The 16,040-nt window shown below is 33.2% G+C and overlaps 1 protein-coding gene across 1 annotated transcript in view; it reads right to left on the bottom strand.

Annotated features, from left to right (window-relative positions):
- Nucleotides 1–16,040, bottom strand: part of SEC24B (SEC24 homolog B, COPII coat complex component) — a 54,881-nt gene that overhangs the window by 25,158 nt on the left and 13,683 nt on the right. Inside the window, exons 4-6 of the mRNA XM_015594969.2 lie at nucleotides 14,215–14,319; nucleotides 4,370–4,450; nucleotides 1,521–1,744 (exon numbers count right to left, since the gene is read on the bottom strand). Coding sequence (XP_015450455.1) covers nucleotides 1,521–1,744; nucleotides 4,370–4,450; nucleotides 14,215–14,319 — 410 coding nt within the window. The remainder of the gene's footprint in view (nucleotides 1–1,520; nucleotides 1,745–4,369; nucleotides 4,451–14,214; nucleotides 14,320–16,040) is intronic.

The following is a 16,040-nucleotide window of genomic DNA, read 5'->3' as shown; positions in this document are numbered from 1 at the left end:
AGCTCCCTGATCTCATTCTATTACTCTTCCAATTGCTGACTGAGTTACAGCCACATGGGGACTTTACTTCTGCAACACGTCAAAACTGTTCCTGCCTTAAGTCTTTGCAGGTATGTTTCCTCAGCTTGAAATGCTCTATCTCCACATTTTTCCATCCTTGGCCTGTCATTCAAATGTTAACTCAAACATAACTTCTACAATGAGGTCTTTCCTGAGCATCTACTCTATATTTCCAACCTGAGCAATTTCTATAATGTGTCTACTTCACAACACTTGTTAACTATTTGAAATTATCTGATTAATTTATTGATTTACTTTTTATTGTGCCATCAATCCTGCCCTCCTGCCAAGTTTCCTGACAGCAGGAGCTTTGTTTAGCTTCCTCTTGTATCCTCAATGCCTGGAAAAATGTTGTCACATAGGAGGAAGTACTAAAGTAAGTTTTCACTGAATAAACAGATGGAGAGAAATTCTAAAGTCTTGTAAAATTAGGTTTTGAAATAATATCCATATTTATCAACTTTTTTTGCTTGTTTGTTTGGAGAAGTCATTTGGATGACCAGCTTCTTTACTAGCAATTTGCCTAAAGTACGCATCAGACAAGAATGTCTAAAAAAGTGCTTCATCTGATCCAGTAAAGCCATAAAGATTATCTAACAAATGGAAAGCAGACAAGTATGTACTAACTAACCATATTTCTCCAGTGCCTCTCCCAGTTTTCTTCTTCCTTTTGAGTCTTAATTCTAAAATTAAATTCTAGTAATAAACGACTTTCCTGTTTCCCTCTGATTTTCATTCTTAGTTCACCATAAGATGAAATTTCTATAAGGTTAGTCTACTAAGAGCAGTTTTTTTGTAAGTACAATGTTTTTGTCATTTCAACCACTTCCTTATATTTTTATTTTCTACTCAATAAATACAAATGTAAAATATTTACTGTTCTGTATTATTAAACTAAGATGGCATTTAAGAGGTAATTCTAAAGGTCATGTCAGAAGGGTCACAGGAGTTCATGAACATAAGCACTGATGAGCATTCACGTACGCCCAAGTTCTCACCAATTTACTTATGTGTCATGGTGATTTCTTCGAGTTAAGTATTGGAACCGAATTCCCAAATCACATTTATAACATATCATTTTTTTTTTTTTTCACGAGAAAACCAGCTTAGTAATACAACAGATTTTTTAAAAAATTTTAACATTTATTTTAATTTCCTGATTATAAAACACCTACCTGCACATTGCAGAGGCTCTGAAAAATAAAGGTACGATGAAGAAATATCACAGCTAATATTCTGATCCAAATTTAACTTCTTTAAAAATTCGATATTTATATTTCCTTTTATTTTTTTCTATGTACGCACACACACAAAAATTGGAATCAAATTCTATGTATGTTTGATCTAGGCTTATCTGTATTAGTACCTACGATCCATTTGAATCACCACGGATTTGTTAGAATTGACAATAGTTTAACCATTTTTAGAAGTGCAATGTCTTTCTATGACTAAATACATACTTGAGTATACGGCTGGAACCCAGAATACGCTGGGCTACTGGGCTGTACTCCTGGATTCAGTGGTGCTGCAGCATTCTGATAACCAGGCTGAAGAGTGGGATAACCATACCTAAATGGTTTAGTCATTTTTGAAGGCTGAGGGACAGCAGGCGCTGGAGCTGGAGCAGGGTCAGGTTCGGGAGGAGGATCGAGAGCAGGACTGCTTGCTGATGAAGAAAGCATATCTAACGAAGGGGAAAACATGGTATCAACACCCAAAAACCTAAAGATTTGGTTCCTGGGCAAGCCATAGCCTTTGGCGTTTCACTTTTTTTTTTTTTTTTTTTAACTTTTTATTCTGAGAAATTTCGAACATACATGAAAGTACAGAGAACAGAATAATAAAATCCCACATACCCTTCACTCAGCTTTAGTAATCATCAACATTTTACTAATCCTGTTTCGTATGTTCCCATCCCGTCTTTTTTTTGTTCTACAGAAGTATTTACAAGACCTCATATTTCGTATCATTTCACTGACAAATACTTCAATTCAGTTGGTATTTCTAACAGATTAGGCTTTTATAGTTAGATTGCATACACAAAAGTTATTTTTTCTTTTAGTCTCTCAGCAGGACTGGGGCTAAGAAGCAGAAAAGTAAGCTAAGCAATAAAAAGGGTGTCAACTATTCTTTTCTTTAACTTGTCTTTTATCTGACCCTGCCATCTATAAAAAATGCCCGTATTAAGAGGGGCATATTTCTATAATCCTTCAGAAGTCTGCATTGTATGTAGAGGCAAAACTATGAAAGTATGAAAGACAGTATCCAGAAGAATATCCAGCTCCTGAAACAGCGTCTGGTGCGCAGCTGGTGCCAATAAAACCTGATGAAACGATGTTCTTCTTTTACTTAAATTAAAAGCAAAAACTAAGATTTGATTAAAACTGTGAAAAAATTGTAGAAAATTAAATCGTACGCAAGAATAACAACAAGAAGAAACCCTAAAAATTACTCTATTACGCATAACTATTATTAACATTTTGGGACATCGACTGTTACTTTTTTTTTCAAGTCAAGTCTATAATACAGATGTCTTTTAATGTATTTTTCATATAAAAAATGAATTTCTTCACCAGCAATCTGACTCTGCCAAAAATGTTCTCAAAAGCATCAGACTTAATAAACTTTATTTTCTAAAAGTTTCTTGAGGAATCACATCTTTCTATTGACTATTAGCTCTAATTTTGAAGTATATTCCTAGATATTCTGCTACCATCTTGTGCTAATTAGGCAAGGCTTGGCTCACTGGCTTTCTGACAACCTCCCAGACTTCTTGAAAGGCCAAGAGCTTCAATGCAGTGTCATATCCTTAGATTTCCTGCTGGTCTTTCCTCATAATGATGGGACTATAATTAGAAAGATCTCTTTACATGACAACAGTCATCAGCATAAGAAAGAGCTAGAATCATAAAGACAAAGGTCTAAAACTTGTCCCCTTCTTTAATAAATGGACAGTATTTTGCACATTTCTAAAGTCCCAAAATCTACCCTAGTATCTGACATATAGTAAAACTTTCAATTCACTTAATCTTACTGCTATAGATGTTTACCTCCTTCTTTAATTCTGGTGCAGTATAAATAGCTAAGAAGCTTCCCATGCCACTAACTTACTGTCAAAGCACAGTTCACAATAAAATTAAGATTTATTGATAAATGAATACAGACAAACAAACCAAGGCCTAACTCCAAGACCGTGATCTTTTAACTATCCCACACTGAATATTTCACTTTAGGTTAATTTGAAGCTCATGAAATACTAAACAATTGCACTGTTCAGCTGTTAGTAAATGAAGTAATTCTTCTAGACTATTTTGACGATAATTATTGCTTTTGAAATGGTCCACAACTTCTTAAACACACACACGCGCGCACACACGGTCCCTGGGGAAAAAATCCTTAACCAGAAAACACCAAGTAGCTTATTAAAGTATTCTTGAAATATTAAATGGGAATTCTATACTAAGCTTAGATTAAAGTTTTCTACTGATTCATAGGATAATAACGACAGCAAGATAGTGTGTTTACTTAAGTACAACACACTTCAACTTCAATCTTGGATTATTACCAAAGTGATAAGAAATAAAGAGAAGGGCAAAATTACTTTGTTAGTCCTAAAGTTTGAAATCATTAAAAAAAGAGAAAAAACAGGAAGGTCAGGTATGGTTGTCAAGTGACAGGAGTGATGGGAGACAGGCGAATCAGGAAGATCAGTACAAGATATTATAATGAAATGATTATTACTTATAAAAGTTGTTTTTTTTTTTTCCTTTTAATACTATCCACTATTCCTGTTTCTATGTAATGACCAAAGTTATTTCCAGATATGTTTAAAAATTATGCCTCCAAAAGCTATACCCAAGGTGGTTAATCTATTTACCTGGTGGAGGCAGCCAGGAGCCATAGGGGGAGTAAAGAGTCAAAGACTATTTATATTCAGAGGCTAGTTGGAAGGAATTCAAGGACCTAAGCATGAGAACAGAAATATAAAATTCATTTAAGGAGTTATTAGCATTAAAAAAGGGAAGAGAAAAATTATTCATTATTAAAAGTCTGTTAGAAGGAGGAAAAAAGATAAAGAGCATAACAAAAATAAAATAATCAATTTCCTTAGGTCTCCTAGAAACAACATTCATAGTTATTAACATAACAACATTATTAAATTAAGGCTGAGAAACACTGGGAAAATGTCCCTTATTTTTGTTAGAAATATAGCCTGCTAATTATGTATAATATATGTTCATGTTTGAAAGCAACTGATGACAGTCAGTAACTTTTCAAACAAACATCAAATAAGCACAAAATAAATTACCTGGGTAGCTGCCTCCTTCTAGGGCATCGTAACTGTTGGGCACTGGAGAAGCGCTGCTTGTGGTAGAAGAGCTGTCAACACCTAAAAGGAAAATGAAAGTATCTACTAAGTTTAAAATGACAATGTATCTTAGGGCAGCCTTTGGCAATTTTGAAAAAAGACGTTTTGCTGACTCTAGTAAAAAAGTAAAATGACTGATACTTAAAGGCATTAAAAAACTATAATTTCTGATATAAATATAAGAATAGAGGATGAGAGTGGGGAGAATACAGAGCAGATGAGAAGAAAATTTAATCAAACACATGTGATGGCATCTTAGAGAAGAAAAGATATCAAACCACTCAAGATAGCCAAACACAAATACAAATTTTAAATCGATAGAAATATTAATATAGTCACACCTCAAAAACTGTCTACCAAATTATAAGCTGATAAATATATTTTATCAGTATCAGTATATTTTAAGATAATTAGATTGAACTTCATCAAAATTGAAAACTTTTGTGCTCCAAACAAAACCATCAAGTAAGTAAAGAGATAACCCACAGAATGGAATATATTTTGGAAAATACTTGCAAAAATATATCTAATAAGGGTCTAGTATCCAAAATATGTAAATAACCCTTGTTTGTAACTCAAACAAGAAGGCAACCAAATTAACAATGAGCAAAGGATTTAAACAGACATTTCTCCAAGGAAGATAAACAAAGGGCCAATAAGTCTATGAAAAGACACTCTACATCACTAGCCATTATGTTAATGAAAATCAAAACCACAATGAGAAAATACCGTTTCACATCCACTAGGATGGTTACAATTAAAAAGACAGATAATAGCAAGTTTGGGCAAGGATGTAGAGAAATTGGAACCCTCCTTAGATTGTAAAATAGTGCAGCCACATTGGAAAGCAATCTGACAGTTTCTCAAAAGGTTATATGTAGAGTTATCATATGACATGGCAATTTCACTCAGGAAAAATGAAAACATATACCTCCACAAAAAAGTTGTACACAAATGTTCATAGCAGCATTATTCATTACAGTCAAAAAGTAGAAACAACTCACACAGCACAGGGAATGCAGTCAGTGGTAATGTAATGGCTAGGTGTAGAGCCAGAGGAGAGGAAAGAGTAATCGGAGGGGATCATTTCATAAACTATGTAAATGTCTAACCAATGTACTGTATACATGAAACTAATAATAAAATTAAAAAAAAAAAAAGACAAAGCTGTCAATAGTAAACAACATTTAATAAATAAAACCTTTTTTAGTGAATGCAAAACAAACAAACAAAATGAAACAATACAAATGTCTATCAATTTATGAATAAAATGTGATATATCCATACAATGAACTATTATTAGGCAATAAAAAAAAAATGAAGTACTGATACATACCACAGCATGAATAAACTTTTTTATAAAAACATGCTAAAAGAAGCCAATCACAAACAACCACATATTATATGATCTGTTTATCTTAAACAGTTCAAAATAGACAAACCAATAGAGACAAAGAGTAGATTAGCAGTTGCCTAGAGCTGTGTGTATATGTGCAAGGGGATAAGAATAAGAAATGACTGCTAAAGATATAGAGTTTCTATTTTGGGGTGATGAAAATGTTCTGAAATTAAATAGTGATGGTTGTAGAACTTTGTCAATATAATTAAAAATTGCCAAACAGTACAATTTGAATGAATGGGTTTTATGGTATGTGAATTAATAACTGTTAAAAAAAAATACCATAACATTCTCTCTAATAAAGAAAAACTTTTAAATATAAATGTCAAGAAATAATTATTCTTGGAAAAAATTAAGTCCAAAGGTAAAAGATTACATATATCAAATTATTTCAAAAAACACATTAAATTAAACTGCTTAGCTTCTTTCATGCCAAATCAAATATTAATGCTTAAAAATATTAATTTTACATAAAGTTATTCTGATTTACTTATTTAAAAATTAAAAACCTGCTAATTTAAAATTTACTTTCAGGAGAAAAGAACAATTGCAAATTTCTATTTTGGACTTGTTAAAATATCAAAGCGATAATAAAAGTTATAAATCCAGATGAACCACTAAACTAAATAGACCACTTTGCTAAAATTTATTAGTTCAGATTACTTCTAACTTGGTCACGCTGTCACTGCCAACATAAGTCAAACTGGTATTTTTTTAAAGGTATATTATGAAATTTATATGTTACTACCTTGAATATGATTAAAAACATCTTCATTAATTCCCCTACCATCTTACAGAATAAGGTCTAAATGCCTTTGTAGTCATAGGCATAAAAGCAACTTTAAAATTTGGTGTATTGGGTAAAGAGGGAGAAGTGTGGTGTGAGTGCATCCTAAGGTAAAAGGGAAGAGATAGAGGTAAAAGGGACCTTTTACCTTAGGATGCACTCACACCACACTTCTCCCTCTTCATCCAATACACCATTTTTTTCTTGTGTTTATGCATTGTACATATTGGTCCAACAGCCTAGATATCTTTTCTCTACATGGCAAATTTCAACTCATCCTTCAAATTTCAAATCCTCCATGAAACCTTCTGATATGGAAAATCATTCCCTCTCCTATGTTGACTCTGCATATTCTCAACACTGAATTACTGCACTTTTCAAGTTGTATTATAATCGTGTATGATTTCTGCTTCCCTAATACATTATAAGTATACGAAGGCAGCTAAGCTATTGTACTGATCTTTGGAACCACTATACCAAGCAAAACGCTGCTTTCTGCATACAAGTTGCTTTTAATTGAACGAACAGCTTTGGTACTTGTCCCTACTCTTAAACTTTACACAAGCCCAATTTGCCTTAGTCACTCCAAACTACAATTAGTGATAATAAATACTCTGAAAACAAATGGTGGGGGGTGAGTCTGAATGTAGTACTTGGGAAGAATCTTCATTTTTTTACTGGCTCTACCTCACACACTGAAAGAAGAGGAAGAGGAGGAGGAGCTGAAATCTAAAGAAATAAGGGGAAAATAGATCACAAAAATAACTCAGAATCCTTGAAGTTGAGAGAAAAGTATTGAAATGCTTTTAAGCCTTTAAAAAAAGATTTAAGTTGCTTTCTCTTGAAAAGATAAGCAATATGGGTCAACGACGTCCAATGCACTTACTATTATTGCTTAAATTGAAATTAACCAGATAATCTAAAATTTTATTTCCTTATAACTTGCATAAAACATGCAAAGGTATAAGTGAAATTCTATCTTCACCATTTATCAGTTGAGAGAAAATGGACAAGACATCCAACAACTCTGAGCCGCTTTTTTGTAATGACATTTAAAATAACACCTACTTCACAGAGCTACTGTTAAGATTAAACAGATATAACAGATATAAATTAAACAGATACTAGCCAGACTCAGGAAATATTCTTAATTTTCTCTCCTTCCCCTCTCTCTTCAAACCTTATGCTACAAATGGGGAGAAAGAAAAAAAAAAAACAAGATAAGAATCACCTGATTGATAAAGCCAACTTTTTTTCTCAGACTTCAACTAAACATTCCTTAACATTTATCATTGCTAACCTCAATTACTTTTGATTTCTAAAATTGGTCTCCTTTTTTTGGTAATGCCATGCTATACTCTCCCTCTCTGCTATACTATACTCTCTTCCAATCTTCCTGCTACCTTAGCCCAAGAACTCATTTTTCTCATTATTCCAGGAGCCTCAAGTTTCAATATGCTCCAATGCATTCTTCTATAAGAGATCTTTCTAAAGTGCAAATTTGGCTGTTATTTTCCCATGTAAACTCCTTCAGTGACTCCTTACTACCTTCAAGATAAAATCCGAACATCTTAATATAAAATACAGTAAGTCCTCACTTAACGTCAATAGTTTATGTGAATTAACTGAAATCAAATAATTAACATCATTTAGACCACAGGCTAATCGATATAAACAAGAGGTAAGTTCCTACGGCATCTCATCAACATTATAACAAAATGATGTTAACTGAGGGCCTGCTGTACAAGGTTCTTAAAGATCTCACTCACCCATCCTACCCAACCTCATTCACTTCTTCCGTCCATTGTCCTTGGCAGACCATAGGTCCCAAATTCACTAAAGTTCCCCAAATAAGCCATTTTCTTGCAAGCTTCTTGCTTTGCTTTAAAGCATTTCCACCTCTCCTCAGATCCCTCACCTGCCTAATTCCAAGTTCGTTTAAGATTCAGCTCAGATACCCCCTGAGAATCTTCCCTGTTATCTCACACGACATCTGGTTCCAGACTCTCCCATGTATTCCTATAAAACACGATGATTAACATAGGGCTTACTATAAATTTTGTTCTTTATTCCAAACTAGACTATAAGCTTCTTGGGTTTTTAATCAAGCTTACTAATGGGGCATTATCAAATAATCTGTTTATCAATTGATTGTTCAGAACTCAGAATATACTTTTTCAGAGAAATAATGAAATAACTGGTACTAATAAGTACCAGTCAAGTTAGTTTACAGGCGCTTATAACACCCAAGATCCATATTAATTGATTAACTACTATACATCTGCAACAGGCTGGAAAAAATGAAGCATTTGCAAATGTTCAGTCTTTCTGTTAATTAGACTGGGGGCTAGTATAGACATCCAATCACCAATTGAACACCATTACTATTTGAAAGTACCTTTTGAATTCTAACTCTAGACATCAAATCCCCTTCCACTGTAGCCCCAATACTCTGCCCCCTCTCGCTATACAGCAAGATGGAGCTTCCATATATAGCAATCATATATATAGGATGTCTGCAAGCTGAATGTTCAGATAACAGGTACCACTTGCGAATACAGTACACATTTTCTTTTTAATGTATGTAAATACTAAAAATTCAAACTAATACCTTTCTTGATGACATAGGTGTCTTTTTACATCCTTCACAGACCCAGGACATGTGCTAAATTTATAAAATTTAAAAACCATATTAAATATGGATTGAATTCAACTGAAAAATATTTACTTGTTTAAATTATAAAATAGTACATCAATTAAAATGAAAGATAGGTTCCGAACCCTTAAAAGGGATTCTCCTAGAGGAGTGGGGAGAAAAGAGAGATATTGGTCAAAGAGTACAATCTTCCAGTTATAAGATGAATAAGTTTGGGGGAGTCTAATGTACAGCACGGTGATTATAGTTAATAATATTGTATTATTTACTTCAATTAAAAGAAAAATAATTATCTTGGGAAGTTGGAGCTAAGCAGGCCAATATTGTCTTATTATCTACAGGAGTCAACTTAACTTGTTCTGTAGCAAACAATATTGCTTTTTAACTTACCCTAGCAAACCATAAACATAGCATTATCTCTGACATAGTGCCTGGCACTGAGTAATTACTATTAGCCTTAGGAAAGTCAATCAAAAACTGACTAGCACCTTAAAACCCATTATGAGAAAAAGAGAGAAAAAAAACTCATTATAAAAAATTAAAAAACATTTTTTCTAACATCATTTACAAAATATAGCATCAAGTTGTCACATTAATAGAGCTATGGCAGAGAGCTTCCTGTTGTCTGGCTTCTTCCCAACCTAAAAATTCTCTAGAGGCAAGTCGACTGGGAGCATGTACAACAGGTAACAGAACAGTACCTGCTCCAGAGACTAAGACTTGTCACAGCCTAGAGCCTCTGGTTTTTTCCCCCTCTTTTACTTTATTTCACTTCTCAATTTTTCTTTACTGCTTATTCCCTTTCACTCCATTTTCAAGTTAATATTCCTTACTATTACGAGTATGAAAGTACTTGTGTGCATTACTCTACCTAAAACTAATGAAAGTTGCACTCTAGCAGTAACTGAAGGAATGAATACTTATAACTGAATAAGCTCAAAAAGGAAAGAATAATTTCAGATAAACCATTATGGGAACCAGAAGCTTTCTATTTGCTCAAGCTTTAATTTTCTTTTCCAACAATTCTGAATTTTTAGAAGCTTCCAAAAAAATATAAGACTGTCCCTAATATAAAATCCTATTTTAGCTTCTAAGTATGAATTTAATGAGGAAAGTTCAAAAAGGAAGCCTATTTGTAGCATGTAATTTTAAAAATGTAATTAGATGATTTAATGTAAAATTGGAAGTGAAATAGAATAGTTTTCTTTTAAAACTGAAAGTTTAAAACAAATATTCCTGTACTTGACTGCCAGTTAAACTTGCTGCCAAGGAAACTACAAGCTTTAATAAATGAAAAGCTACAATAAGTGCATAGTTACTTTAACTTAATGATAAAGAGGAATATTACTGATTTTCAAACCTGCTAGCTATTTCATTACTGTTCAGTAATTTTTTTCAAAATTGGAGGTCAATTCCACAATGCCTAAACAAATATCTCATGAATACTGGGAATTAATTACCACTAAAATGCTTAAATAGTAGAGCACTCCAAATCTCTGCTTTATAGAAACACTTATATGTACCCCTCTGGCACATATAAAAATCTAATCACTATGTTGTACACTTGAAACTAATTTAATATTCTATGTCAACTATAACTAAAAAGTACATTTAAAAAAAAAAGATAAAAAAAAAAAAGATAAAAAAATACTTATATGCAAACCCCAAACCAATTTGAGCTTTCTTTTACCTCTTTACATACTTTACATATGAAAAATTACTGTAACTTAGTGTTTCAAAAAATAAAACAAATTCATTTTAAAGCTAGGTTTTCTTTCCACATTTTTCTTTTCCCTCATTCAGAACATCCCTTTATTTTGCAATCAACAAAAATGATTTTTTAACAAACCATGAATAAAGAACACCAGAATTCTAGTAAAAATGTCCCCAATATAGTCTTATGATTTTGCTGCATAATAAAAAAGGCACAGGAAGAAGACACCACGTAAGCAATACTGGAGTGACTGCATGCTGCCCTGTGTTCTTTAGTTCCCTCCTACTCCAGTGCTCTATGTTCTCACTAGGAGATGGAGAACACTTTCCGTATCTTTTTGCAGACAGTGACCTCAGCCACACTCCTCACTTTGCTATTAGTTGTGTCACCACAGACAAATGTTTCTTAAAGTGTTCAGATCTCAGTCAATTCATCTGTAAAATGGAGCCAATTATGTCTGCCACGCAAGATTGTTGAGAAAAATAAACTGAGATAAGAACATGATCTTAATGTTAGTAATGACACCTAATCTTTTTCAGTGTTTACCATTTGCCAGACACTGTTCTAAGCTTTATAAAGAATACCTTCAATCCTCATAGCAACCATATGTAATTGTTGCTATTATTATTCCCCTTTTATAATGAGCTTAAGAAACTTGGCTAAGGCCACAAAGCTAGTAATGGACAAAGTCAGGATTTGAATCTAGAAAATTAACATAAAAATCCAGGGAGACATATTAGTTATTTAGCGCTGCAATTGGCACATAGCAAGTGCTCAAAAAATGTTAGGTATTATTAAAATCATCATTTTGTCAAGAGTTAAGAACTCAGGAATCTTTAATCTGTAATGTATTCAAGAAAAAAATGTAGTTAAACAAGAGGAGGTGTTAGGAGAAAAGCTATAAATGCTAAATCTTTTTGATTTTCCAATTTTTTTTTTCAGTCTAAGGAAATGGAATTTTCAACAACTGCACCTAACTGCAAGCAGAACAAAAATAGGAGTTATTTAGGCTGACAATATTACATTAATAACACATTTTTTGAAATGTGTAAAAAAAGGAGCATGAAATATTTTTAAAAAGTGACATGTTTCTAAGATCTGAATATTATATACATTAAATAATAACAATAATTCAGGGCCTGGGAGGAATGACACATCAGTAGCAATGACCACATACTACAATCAGATCTTGGTTTCTAAAATACCTTCTTCATTGAAGCAACCCAGGACTCCTTGGAGAAATGGCTCATTCCAGGGCTGTAGCAATGTCGGTAATAAGATGAGCTAGGAACATTTTATTGAGGACTTAAGGTACTTAAAGCAAGAACCTTAAAGCTTAAAGATTCATGGGAATATTTTTAAAAACAGTTTAAAGGAGCTGCCATGGGCCAAGTTTAGGACAAATTGCTATTAAATAACTAGTGATAGTAATGGATTATAACCCACTGAATAAAATGAGAACCCACGAGTCATTATGAACCCAAAGAAATCAACAAGGGAGAAGGAAATGCTTTACTTTATAATGAAACCTTGACTCGTAAATATAGAAGGAATGTTGGAATCAGAAAATCATCAATGAATGCTAAACCAAATGAATGACAGTTTAATAAACAGGGCATTTACATAGTATCAAAGAGTCTCCTCACAAATTACTTAACTAATTTCAAGGGTGAAAAGTAGGACAAGTTGGAGAACCCTGGCAGACTTAAGTGATCAAAGTGAACATCATCAATAAGGGAACAAATTGACATCATGTGCCTCAAAGAGAAGGCACAATGGCAACCCTGCCAAAAATGCATGATTTGAAACTAACCACAAGGACACAATAGATAAACCCAAACTACGGGACACTATACAAAATAACTCACCTATATTCTTCAAAAACGTCAAAGTGAAAGAGAAAGGAAGGTTAAGGAACTATTCCTTTATAGTCTAAATAGAAATGATAACTAAATTGGATGCATGACCCTGGATTAGATCCTGGGCCATGAAAACAGCCATTAAAGATCTTATTGAGACAAATGTTAAGATCTGACTATGGACTGTGTACCAGATATTATTGTGTCAGTGTTCAATATGCTAATAACTGTACTGTTTATGTTATTTAATGTTAATTATAAGGCATTGTCTTTATAATTAGGAAATACACACTGAAGTATTAGGGGCAAAGGTTCATGGTATCTCTTATTTTCAAATGATGTAGGAAAAAAATGTATAATTATAAAGCAAGTAGGGCAAAAATGGTCCATCTAGGTAAAATGTATATGAGTTTCTTGTACTCTTTTTACAACTTTTCTGTAAGACTGAAATTGTATAAGATAAAAAAATTACAAAAAATTCAGTAAGACAGATAGGTATTTATATACTTAGAGTAAAAAAAATTAATCCTCATCTGGAACCTCTTTTTTCATCCCCTCTCAAGTCAAGCATAAGGATTTGAAAATTTTTTAAATGCACAGGAAACAGAAACTTTTCATTAAATACTGTTTACAAAAAAGCAAATCTCTCCACTCAATAATAAAGATAACAGAAGAATCATGGTCACATATAATAGCTTGAAAAGATCATAACTTATTGGTTCAGTCTTAAACTGTAAGAATTAATGGAGGAACTGAACTACTCAATGTTCAGCACTGTTCTCTTAAAGGCAGAAAAGATATTAAACAGGCTGCAACATGTAAGCATATGTACAATTTCTTCAACTAGCAAGATGTGGACTACTATTTTATGAAGCAGGAAAATAACTACAAATTTTGGGCTTTCTAAGTATATAATAAGTGTGAAAAAGACCTCAAAGAAACGTTCTATTTCTCTATCACTATTATAAGACCCAAATGGTTCGTTTTTATTAGACTAAAGTAGCATGCAAAGCAGAAAATAAAACATCATTCCTAAAAGGGTGTTAGAGCAATCATCAGCCAAAAGCTGCAGTCAGCACTCATTCTTTAGCATGACATAAAAAGGAAACACATTTCTAAAAAAAGCACTCTATCATGAAAGATGTACTGTTACTTAATGAAATGGCAAAGATGTCCAAAAGAGGAAAGACAAAACAAGCAAGCAAAACACCTCATTTCAAGTGACCCCAATCTTCCACAACCCAAACCAAGCAAGTTCGTTGGGCTAAATCTGCAGAGATACCTTTTTATAAAAAGCTACGAGGACTGTGGACATTAAAAAAAGAAGTGAGTAGGAAAAGATCAAGAACTGGTGTAAAGCTAAGGCAGACCTGCTTCCTCATCCTCCTCCTCCTCTTCCTCATCATCGGAAGTTGATGACAAGGGAGTTGGTGCGGAGCTAGCTTGATTATTAACATATTCACCATACTGCATGCCTGTAAAGTGGAAAGCACAAACACAAGAGTCAAACCAACAGGAAAGATGAGAAATAAAATTTGACATTGCATTAAAAGTGAGAAAGAACTCTGACATTCCAAAGAGCATCCCAGCATGCATATTAATATTAGCAAGTTTATTATCAAAACTGGAACCATTAGAAAATCTCTGCAAAGCAGTTTAGTAAAAGCAGCTCTAATATGAACTGATTTAAGTATGAAAAAAGTACCATGTATTACACTGATAATATTTAGAAAACAACAATGATGTTCTCTGAAAATCTTACTGGGATCTATATACGTTTACCTTCTTTAACCTTAGGGCCCTCGTGGTATACTTCCTTTGGGACTGCGCACTCCTGGTGAGCAGTGATCATTTCTACTGAAATGAATTTATACTGCTTATGACACACATATAGATATCCGATATCTTCCTTCTGCTAATGGCACCTTGATGGTAACTCAGTTCCCATAACGGAAAAAGAATGACAGTTAAAGAAAAGAACTGTATTCAGCATAGTTCTCCGCTCACAGTACTCAAAAAATGGGTTTACTAACTGCGGCCCTACAAGTGTGACAATTACAGGAGAGTGGATTTTCTGAGATGGCCAGTCATCTCAGCATCAGCCTGTTGCCTGCACTGAGACTGAAGTAGGTGAATGAGACTGGTCTGTGAGATACACCAAGAGAAGGCTGATTCTGCAGAAAAGACACAGCAGCTGGTAACTGTATAATGCTTCCCTTTAAAAATATTTGATTGAATATTTTTATAATTTATCTGGTAAAATCAAGACTTAAAAAATTAACAGCCACAGAAATTTCAAAAGGGAAAACAAAATAATCTTAAAAATGAAAACACTTTATAAATAAGAGTAAACCTCTTGTACTCTTTATAGTTCTGCTTGGGGGGTGGCGGGGCGGAAAACACCCAGAAACACAGTGTGAATTTTCAAGAACATTTCACAATATTGGAAACACAATGAAGCCCAACCTCAACAAAATCACATGGCAGTCCCCTGATACACTTCACTGTTTTTTTAGGTGACCTTTTAAATTAGCATGGATAAACATAATTCATGTCTATAGCAAGATAAAAAGCTATTAAAGAGTAAAATTTGAGCTTAGAAGGGAACAAAGGTTAAACTGTACATCAGAAGCAGTGATCTCCCCCATTATGACTAAAAAAGTCATGGAAAAATCTGCTGGCTTTGCTGAAATATCTTCTAAATATAGACAAAGTAGCAGCTACAACAAATTCATCTGAGAAAATAAAAATCAATTTAAGTAAGTTCAGACGATACAAGAAATAAACTTGATAACTTGAAAGACCAAATGTTTCTCTAAAAAAAGCCCAATTAAAATGAAAATTAGACCTTAGGTTAAATATATCAAGAAGTTTACAACTAAACATAAGTTAACAGTAAAAATATTTTATAGAAAAGAAATTCTTCAATTTAAGAATTCCTTAAAAATGAAGTACTTTCTCAAAATGTAATCAGCACTGCACTTTAAGAAGTACACATGTGTATGTATATAGTAAGAAATAAAAAGGAAGAAATTCTATTTACTGTGCTGAACTAAGTGTGGCCAATAAGCAGGGAAAAAAATAAGAGAATCCATTTTTTTCATGACTGAGAGAATATGCAGGTTGCTGACTCTAACTAACCAAAGAAGCCAAAGTACAGGGCACACCATATGTATTGTAAGATATTTTCCTCTTT

Source organism: Pteropus alecto, unplaced genomic scaffold, assembly GCF_000325575.1.
Source record: "Pteropus alecto unplaced genomic scaffold, ASM32557v1 scaffold5, whole genome shotgun sequence".
NCBI lineage: Eukaryota > Metazoa > Chordata > Mammalia > Chiroptera > Pteropodidae > Pteropus > Pteropus alecto.
The sequence above is the reverse complement of the archived record's forward strand: the minus strand, read 5'-3'. Positions and strand labels throughout refer to the sequence as shown.